The sequence below is a fragment of the Coptis chinensis genome, chromosome 6 (assembly GCF_015680905.1).
Source record: "Coptis chinensis isolate HL-2020 chromosome 6, ASM1568090v1, whole genome shotgun sequence".
Classification (NCBI taxonomy): Eukaryota; Viridiplantae; Streptophyta; class Magnoliopsida; order Ranunculales; family Ranunculaceae; genus Coptis; species Coptis chinensis.
Window position 1 is genome coordinate 24,757,113 of NC_141461.1, and position 10,213 is coordinate 24,767,325.

Genomic DNA, 10,213 nt, shown 5'->3' on the forward strand with positions numbered 1-10,213 from the left:
GACACTTAGACATTCATGAAATTAATAACGCGTAAACTTAAAAATACATGAATCAAGATACTCCTTCGTTCTCTAAAAGAATATATATAATAAATTTCAATAATGCGTAAACAAATTTACCGCACTCTTTTAGAACTCTCCACGCCTCAAGTTTTGGAATTGAGTTTTATGATTGTTGATGTCATATGTTAAATGGGCATTTATTGAATGTGCCATAAATGGCCCGTTAGCGTTATCTATGGGTATTCATTGAATGTGCCATGAATGACCCGGGTATTCATTGAATGTGCCATGAATGACCAGATTCTTTGGACTGCCCTAGAGAGGAACTAAGGTATTCGCCTTGCGGGTTAGTTATATTATTTGATTATGCGAGTGTTTGGGTTTACTTTTGAATACCTAATATAATATCTACATATGTTATATAGAAGTTCTAACTTTCTTTTGCAGGAGGGTAGGACTTAATAACATTTTTGTGTAGGGACCTTGGTCCTACCCTTTATACAATGATGGATATCGGTAAGTTTTAATTCAATGATTTAGATATTAAAACGAGTTATTAGAAATGAGTTAATATAATGGAAGTTTTGCTTGGGAAGAAACTATGCCGGTTGAAATGACGGAACTACCTATCTTCTAAGCTGAGAATGATTAAGTTATGGGAAAATATAAAGTGATTGTTTGGATAATTAAAGTATGACATTGTTTTTATGTGGTTAGTCTACTCATACCAAACAAATTCCATTTCTTCAACCCATGTTTGCTTTGTTTTGGCAATGTGGGTGTGTTCTTGGGAACATAGGTGGAAGGCAGTGGAACCGTGGCGTGTGATTTGGATTTTTGCCTGGAGCAGTCCGTTAGTTTTTTTTGGTCTAATTCTTATTGGAATGATGTAGTAACGTGGTTTACTTTTTAGCATGACATGAAAATACGATGTTAAAGACCTGTTATTCTTAGAGTGGTTGGATGTTTTATTGGGACGGAAGATAGACTTTTTATAAAGTAATAAAGAGAATTTTTGGAGATTATTTTTGTTGTTAAGCTTCTTTATGATGTAGGTTTTCGGTTTTGGCATGTGTTGTATCCACCCCGTCATAGCCTGAGTTTTTAGACAATTGAACATAGTGATGTTTGAGATATTTATATTTCAAATATTAACTTTTTAGTTGTTTAGAAATTCGGGCTGTGACAAAAACGCTCCTTTACAACCATGATTCTACATTTAAAATACTTATGTTTTGAGGAATCATCCAATTTTGTCTGCAACCTTATATAGTAATACATGTGTTCTTTAGCTATAAGATGGTTGTTATAACCCTAGTCACTAGATATAGAGTTGAAAGTGTTTTATAAGTTAGTGCAAAAATTCCATGAAGAGATAGGGATATTGAAAAGGAAAATGTGGGAGGAACAGTTGGTGGAGTTGCCAACTGCACAAAGACGATGAGACATATGCTTGCTAATTGTTAAAAAAATATGGCTCAATTCATTATTTTTTTAATTTATGTGGGATGTTTTGGAATTTAAATAAATATAGAGAGACACGTGCTAAACTTCCAATAAAAGAAAACACCAAAATCTTAGCAAAGAGACCTCCAATAAAGTGATAGACTTCCTCCTGCTAGTCCTCTAATTTATCTGGAATAACAAATCAAAATAAACACCTCATATCATAGCATCGATTTAATTAGAGCAATCCATACCCCATATCTATAAAATTTTCTTCTAGACAGGTTTGTTTAATTTGTATACGAATAAACAATGCTTGCTAAAAACACTCCCCTATTACTACTACATTTTATTTTACAAAATAAAAACAAAGTAGTTGTTCTTCATGAACTTTTATTGGTAGAATAATTATTCAAAGAGGGTACTCTCACAATCTCGCTTTTGCTTCTGATGGTGCATTTTTCACAATTTGATCTTTAATACATCTTGAGGACAATAAATGAACGTGTTATGTTTCAACTCCAATTTTTCACTATATGATTTTCTCTAAAAGTCTTACCCAAAAAAAAAATTCTCTAAAGAATTTTGCAAATTTTATTCATCATACGACCTTTTAAAAGCATGACAAAGATTTTGTGGATCTTTTCAAAAAAGCTCTAAAGATTAGGTGGTTCCAATTCATCTTCTACGTTGTTTTGTTTTGTGTTGTGTGTGTGTGTGTTCTCGATAATCAATTCATCTTCTTCTAAGCAATTTTGCGATTTCAATTCACATTATTCGCATTTTGATAGTTTATAATATAATTATGTTTTAAGATCAAGATTTTGTAGTTGAGTTTGGAGATAGAGAATAGATTCACGTATAAGAGTGGAAATCTATGGAGATCAAGAATGATTGAAGGTGTGACACTTAATTGCATCATGCCTATAGATTAAAAGAAATTTATGAACTTAGATCTTCTTCTCTCATTGTTCTCTACTTTTGAAAAAAAAATTAGAACTTCATATTCAAACACATCAATCACAAGAGCCGAATTGTCAACAAAATGGATTTTATTATTTTTTTGGCAGTACGCAGTAGATCAGATCTCACAATAGAGTACCATCGGTCACATGCTTTTTTATTTATTTTTTCCTTTTTATTATATGGATATTACAAAAATAAAACTACTTATGAAAATAATAGATGAAACACAAACATAATCTATGGTTGCAACAAAGTGATCCCAAAACTACTAAACAAAAATATTTGTGCCCCAAATTTAGATTTAACCCCCAGTATTTTTTTTCTTATATATAAAAAATATATGTTATAAAATGGCAGGCAATTTCAGTCATCTCATTTGTATCACTAGGTGGAATGGGTTTGCACTTTGCACCCACATTCTACTTTGGTCACTGGTGTTATGGTTTGACATAACTAGCTAGCTAATACATATTTTTTTTATTTTTTGATAAATATTTTTTTTTTAATTTTTTGATAAAGACTAGCTAATACATATGAGCTAGGAATTGGAAAAAATTGCAAAATACCATCACACTGTCACACTCAAAATGAAAATGACCGTTTCACCACTTTCCCAAAAACAGACTTGGACTTAGGGGTGTAATACGGGGTGGGGCGGGTCAACCGCGAGTCAAATAATGATGGGTCGGGTTGGGGCAGGTCTAGGGGATACAAACTCAGTGGTCACCAACGGGGCGGGGCGGGGCAAGTTGAAGCGTCATGTCTTAGTACCACCACCCGACCTGTTGGGTCAGCTTACGGGGTGGGTTTTGGGCCGGTCATCCGGGTCGAGTGGAAATTATCATTTTAACCCAATTTCACCCAGAAATAAACTTTCTAATTCTGCAAGTAATATATTTCCAATTCACAACATAGAAAAAAAAAAAAAAAAAAAAATATATATATATATATACCCCTTGCTCCCATTTTCATTTTATCATGCTATGGAAAATAATCAATTTACAAATAATAAATCACGAGAAAAAAGTTTCAAATTTACAAATATGGTTTTGAGTTTTAGTTCAAGTTTTTTTTTTTTTAATTGATTGATTATATATATATATAGGATCTATGGTACAAAACAATAAAATATAAATTAAAATAATTTGAAATTAATACAAAGATGAATGATTAATCTTCTCCAAAATTTGAAAGTTGAATTTAAACTTTTGATATTTGCCCAATGTTCAAACTTGAATATTTGAAATTGATGTTGAACTCATAAGTTTGTGTTCATATCTCCTAAATTTCTACAAAAGTTAAAAGAAAAAATAAACAAAATACAAAAATATTAGAGTTAGAGTTTTGAAATTGTGCTGGGGAACGGGGTTGGGTCAACGACTTTTGACACGGTGCGGGTCGGGCCGCTTGATGGGTCGGATTTGAGCATAGAACCTACACCCATAGTCCGACCGCGTAAAAACGGTGGCGGGGCAGAACGGGTTTATTTTCGGGTTGGTGCGGGTTTGGATAGCGAGTGAAGACCGGATACCCTACCGGATGATGGGTCAACTGTTTTTTTTTTTACACTCCCACTTGTACTCAATCTAACTCTGCCATTTGGAGTTACAATACTCAAAATTCAAGCCAAGACTCTATTTTCTTCATCACAATTGACTTCCAAGGGAACAGGTAGGCCACAATGAAATTGTCGTTGACGTTTTCATCCAGTGTTCATTAGTCACTAGTGGGCCCGATATCTAACCATCCAAGCCCAAGCCCAAAATAGCCTATAAAACATAAAAAAATTCCACCATTTGCAAGAAAAAGAAAAAAAGAGAGAAAATGGCGGCATCCTCATTGAAGAGAAGAGATTCAACGATGACGAAAGATTTAGAAGACCAACTCATAATCACTCCATTAGGAGCTGGTAATGAAGTTGGTCGTTCTTGTGTTTACATGTCTTACAAATCCAAAACTGTCATGGTATGTTTTCTCACTCTATTTTTTCTTGTTTTGTTTTTTTAAGGGTTTTGAGGTTGATATTAAAAATGGGTTTGTTGTTTTTGAATAGTTTGATTGTGGGATACACCCGGCGTATTCGGGGATGGCGGCATTACCTTATTTTGATGAAATTGATCCATCTACTATTGATGTTCTACTTGTTACTCAGTATGTATCTATTTTATTCTCGTTACTTACATTTATAGTTATGTTATCTGAATTTAACATTGCAAAATTAGAAATAAGAGATTGACTGAAAGAGAAAGGGTGTTTGGGATGCTTAAAGACTCAAACTTTACAGTTTAAGTAATCCGTTTGTAATGTCGGGATCCAACGCTCTGCCACTATATTAGAAATGCTCTCTGTAGACAGATTTTCTAGAACTATAACATGACACGTTATTAATATCTATGCGGGCAATGGCTTGTCTAGGCTCTAGGCTCTCACCTTCATATTCTAGTTAGTGACTGCTCCTTTAACTGCATAGGTTATGATATTCAGTATGATAAAATGGAAAACAGTAAGAGAGAACATTCATTAGTGGACAGTTGTGTAGTTTTCTGTGGGGTTAGACTACTTCCTTCATTGAATCTTCTTTTTTTGTCAATATACACACAAACACAGTCGTGTGTGTGTGCCGAGTGCGTGAAGAAACTACATTTCTGATATTCATTAGGAAATAGTTGCTTTCTTAACTTGTCCCCACCCCCCCTCCCTCCACTTTTTGTTTTTTCTTTATTGATTTGAAGGACTACTGTCACTGTTTATGTTGGTTATGTGCAGCTTTCACTTGGATCATGCTGCATCACTTCCATATTTTCTTGAGAAGGTATGCAACTTCATTTGAGACTATTTCAGGTTTTATCTTACAGTAAAATGATCTATGTCAGGATATGCTTGCAGACAACTTTCAAAGGGCGTGTTTTTATGACTCATGCCACAAAGGCCATCTACAACCTGCTTTTGTCAGACTATGTAAAAGTTAGCAAAGTATCAGTTGAGGATATGTTATTTGACGACCAAGACATTAAACGGTCCATGGACAAAATCGAGGTATGTTTTCTGTCTCAAAAAAATCGTTCCCTAATTGTAGGTAAACCTGTCTCTAAAGCACTTCTAAATATGTCTCTTTGCGACTTTTCTTAACTTGTAGTTTTGTGTTCTGTTAAAGAAAAAAGGAGGCTTCTGAGTTGTGTATCTAATCATGTACAGTATATCACAGCGTGGCGAAATTTTAAAACCTGACATCTCGGCAATTTCGTTGTTATTTAAACTTCTATTTTAGGAGATCACCTATTCTACAAAGCAAAATTGTCATTCCTACAAGATTTCAATAGAACAAAATCGACATAAACTTTTAAATGTGGATACCTGTAAAATTAGCAAATACGTGCAAATATTGCAAGAATCTGTTTGCTTTCAAATGTAATGGGAATCATACTAAGCCTTTTGGAAAACTTGAGTAAAACATTTTAACAATAATCAGTGTTTTGAAAAACGGATCAGCCCCTTGCGGCTCACTGTCTCTGAGGCTTAAGAAGAAGAAGAAGCATGAGGAACAGTATGCTATATTAATGAAATTAGTAAAATTACTATAGCATATATAAAGTGTAGTGAGGCTTAAGGTTTTACTTTCACATAGATACACAAATAGCAATATACTGATGGTGTATTAACAAGACTTAACTAATCAAATAATTCTGAAACATTGATATAGCTACAAGTCACTAGACAGTAGACACTCATTGAATCACTCATAGACACATAGTCATAGACATAGACTCAATACTCATAGTCTCATAGTTAAATTATCAAAACAGTGGATACTCAATACTCATTATCGACAAAAACAAAATGCGGTAAGCCTATGATATTCTCTTGCTGCTTAAATACATTGGAGTTACTACCTCTAGACTTGAAATTTTATATCTTCCAAATTAGTTTTTCATGTTTTTAAATAAGAAAATTTTCAAAAATTGTGGCATATTGGCCTGCTCGAAAACACTATCAGCTGAGATTTTCCCTATTCAAGTCGGTTGAATAACGTCAGGAAAATTTCTGGATCAGTCCTGCTCATAGGTAAGTTGTCAAAACAATTGAAAAAATGGGAAAAAAGCTTTTAAAAAATGGTTTGGCTGGGGGTAAAGCCTGAGTTCCAGTGAGGCCAAGCCTCACTAAGCCTCAAAGCGCACTCCTCACACCATTTAGGCTGTAGCCTCACAGTATGCACGTATAAATTTGTAAGGCTTAAGCCTCAAGGCAAAATCCCTAAAAGGGCACGCTTTGAGGCTTAAACTTCAATGTGTTTTTCTAAACCTTGACAACAATGGTATTCTAGCTCCTTTTACTTTCTTCTTTTCATTGTCTTAGAAGATCCATCTCTTTTAGCATGATAAAGTTTCAATTCTGGTTGTCATATTAGAATGCGTCAATGGAAATTGTAGTCCGTAAAGTATGGTGGGTAAATCAAAAGATGAACCAATTTTTGAATGTTTTGTTCCTTAGAAAATAAAATAAAATCATATATAACATATATTTTAGGTTATTACAATAAAAGAGAAGGATGCATTCTACATTGAAAAGTGCGGACCATCTAACCGACCTGAGATTCCAAATAGGATGGAAGCTTAATTTGGCTGGTATTGGTTTGGACATTATCATCTTCTGCCCTGCTAAGATTAGGGAGCAAGATGGTGGTGGAAGGTCTCACAAAGAGAGCAGAAGACAAGGACCAAGAAAGAAACAATACCTTCATCCGCCGTAAAGACTACCTCTTAAATTTGTCTATTCTTCCTCACCATTGGTTGCTACGTAAACAAAATTCACACTTTAGTTTCTATGCTAAGGTTCCCCAGCTGATGTTGTCGCAGTGACTCCGAATATTCATAATCTACTACATTTAACTGGAAGGATCAAATTCTGTAACCGAGACTGCTAATCCTCTTTCCTTAAAAAAGAGAAGGAACAATCCTCTGAATTATGGATATCATGCAGAAATATGGTGTCTGAAATAGGTGAAGGGACAATACAGTGCTCAAAAAGGTCGGCAATAGTCATGGTTGGACAGAACTCAAAGGGTGTTATAATCGCCATGCTTCTTTACACGTGTATTACAAGAATGTTTCAGAGGAAGTAATGCATTAGGAACTGCAGCTTTCGTGGTACCATGTTCCACCACACCAGTTTTGTCTGGATAGGAGCCTGGGAGATATTGTTAGGTCCCCCAGTAGTCGACAAGTTTCCATATCAGTTCCACATCTACATGGTTCATTTTTTTATTGCACTATATACAGTATTTGTAAATAGTATTCTCAATATTTTTGGTAAGTGTTTAGATTGTACCTTCACAGTGTAGTATTTAAATTGGACTGGATACAAGTTAGACCGAGGTTGCTGGATCATATGACATAACAGCTAAAAAAGCATTGCAGAAGTATATATTTGCCTACCTTTGAACTTAGTAGAACTGCTTGGATTTCCTCTTATTGGTGCATGAGCATCTGGTCACGTCAAATGTGAAAGTAGTGGTTCATTTTCCTTATGTTGTTGCTAGATAAAAAGATAAAATGTAACTGCATATTACTTTGCAATTTCCTAGTTCATTTTTTTTAGCATATTTAATAAGTTCATTGTCCCTCAAAATGAACTGCCTAATGCAGGTTATTGACTTCCACCAAACGGTAGAAGTGAATGGGATCCGTTTCTGGTGCTATACTGCAGGTCATGTCCTTGGTGCTGCAATGTTCATGGTTGATATCGCTGGTGTCCGGGTACTTTACACTGGAGATTACTCCCGTGAAGAAGATCGTCATCTGCGTGCTGCTGAAACTCCACAGTTTTCTCCTGATATCTGCATAATTGAGTCCACCTATGGCGTTCAGCTTCACCAACCTCGGCTTGTGCGGGAGAAACGCTTCACGGATGTCATACACTCAACCATATCTCAAGGGGGGCGTGTTCTCATCCCAGCATTTGCGCTTGGGAGGGCACAAGAGCTTCTCCTCATTCTTGATGAATATTGGTCCCACCATCCCGAGCTCCACAACATCCCTATCTACTATGCCTCACCTCTTGCCAAAAGGTGCATGGCTGTGTACCAGACCTACATCAATGCAATGAATGATAGGATCCGAAATCAGTTTGCAAGTTCAAACCCCTTTGACTTCAAGCACATATCTTCTTTGAAGAGCATTGAGAATTTTGATGACGTAGGTCCGTCTGTGGTGATGGCAAGCCCAAGTGGACTGCAAAGTGGACTATCCCGTCAGCTATTTGATAAGTGGTGCTCTGATAAAAAGAATGCATGTGTCATACCGGGGTATGTTGTTGAAGGGACATTGGCTAAGACCATCATCAACGAACCCAAGGAAGTAACTCTCATGAATGGTCTGACTGCCCCTCTAAACATGCAGGTACATTACATTTCTTTTTCAGCTCATGCTGATTTTGCACAGACAAGTACGTTCTTGAAAGAACTCATGCCCCCTAACATAATCCTTGTTCACGGAGAAGCCAATGAGATGGGAAGGCTCAAACAGAAGCTCATCACCCAGTTTGCTGACGGAAACACAAAAATTATCACTCCAAAGAATTGCCAATCTGTTGAAATGTATTTCAACTCTGAAAAAATGGCCAAAACAATTGGAAGACTTGCTGAAAAGACCCCAGAAGTTGGTGGAACTGTTAGTGGGTTGCTGGTTAAGAAAGGTTTCACTTATCAGATAATGGCACCTGAGGATCTCCCCGTCTTCTCACAACTATCAACTGCAAACGTCACTCAGAGGATTTCTGTCCCTTACTCTGGTGCCTTCAGTGTCATAAAGCACAGACTCAAGCAGATCTATGAAAGTGTGGAGTCTTCCCCTGTTGGTGAGTCAGAGGGCCCTACCTTGATGGTGCATGAGCGTGTGACAGTAAAGCAGGAATCAGAGAAGCATATTTCAATCTTGTGGAATTCAGACCCAATTAGTGATATGATTTCAGATTCTATTATTGCTTTGATCTTGAACATCAGTCGAGAGATGCCCAAGGTGACAATAGAGACGGAAAAAACCGAGGAAGAAACCACAAAGACAACGGAGAAAGTGGTGCACTCCTTGTTAGTTTCACTATTTGGTGATGTGAAATTGAACGAGCAAGGGAAGTTAGTGATCACTGTTGATGGGAATGTTGCATTGCTTGATCGACGAAGTGGTGAAATTGAAAGTGAAAGCACCGGTCTTAAGGATAGGGTGGGAACTGCATTCAGGAGGATCCAGACTGCCATGAATCCTATACCTCTCTCTGCCAGCTAGCACTTAATCTCTAAGATCTTCAATTCCGAGTAAAGTTTCGGGGGAGATTGATTCTTATTTCTACTAAATATCAGCATCCCGCTAGCCTATGGGTTCCAATCCAATTTTAAGTGGCTCTATAGTTCGTGTTTACAGTGTAATATTGTATGTAGAATGTTTCATATGTTTGGATGCATCCTTTGGCTCTTAGAACCAGCAGACTGTAAACCTTATTGAAGTATGAAGTATGAAGTATGAATTGTGAAATTTGTCTTTTTTCCGGTTACAACTCTTCCCACTTCTTAATTTAAATATTTAACTACACATGACAATGAATCCGACTGTCAGTATACACGCAGGACTATATTAGAACTTAGCTGTATTATATGACAGAGACTATATTTACGCTAACAATTCATGTCGAGAATAAGACATTAATAGGGTTTCGTCTATAATAAGGAAATAGTGTAGAAACCCAAACCCCACCCCCCCCCCAACCCCAACCCCAACCCCAACCCCAACCAACACACACACACAAAACT

The 10,213-nt window shown here is 36.3% G+C and overlaps 1 protein-coding gene across 1 annotated transcript; it reads left to right on the plus strand.

Annotated features, from left to right (window-relative positions):
* The first annotated feature begins 4,215 nt into the window (after positions 1–4,215).
* Positions 4,216–9,942, plus strand: LOC147492270 (cleavage and polyadenylation specificity factor subunit 3-I-like). Its single transcript, XM_086565973.1, has 5 exons — positions 4,216–4,380; positions 4,469–4,566; positions 5,182–5,227; positions 5,302–5,451; positions 8,058–9,942. The coding sequence occupies exons 1-5, from the start codon at positions 4,240–4,242 to the stop codon at positions 9,690–9,692; spliced, it is 2,070 nt and encodes a 689-aa protein (XP_086422099.1). The 5' UTR covers positions 4,216–4,239; the 3' UTR covers positions 9,693–9,942.
* The last annotated feature ends 271 nt before the right edge of the window (positions 9,943–10,213 follow it).

Coding starts and splice junctions, on each gene's coding strand:
- LOC147492270 (XM_086565973.1), top strand. CDS start 4,240: ATGGCGGCATCCTCATTGAAGAGAAGAGATTCAACGATGACGAAAGAT. Junction 4,381..4,468: donor ACAAATCCAAAACTGTCATG/GTATGTTTTCTC, acceptor GTTTTTGAATAG/TTTGATTGTGGGATACACCC. Junction 5,452..8,057: donor GGTCCATGGACAAAATCGAG/GTATGTTTTCTG, acceptor TGCCTAATGCAG/GTTATTGACTTCCACCAAAC.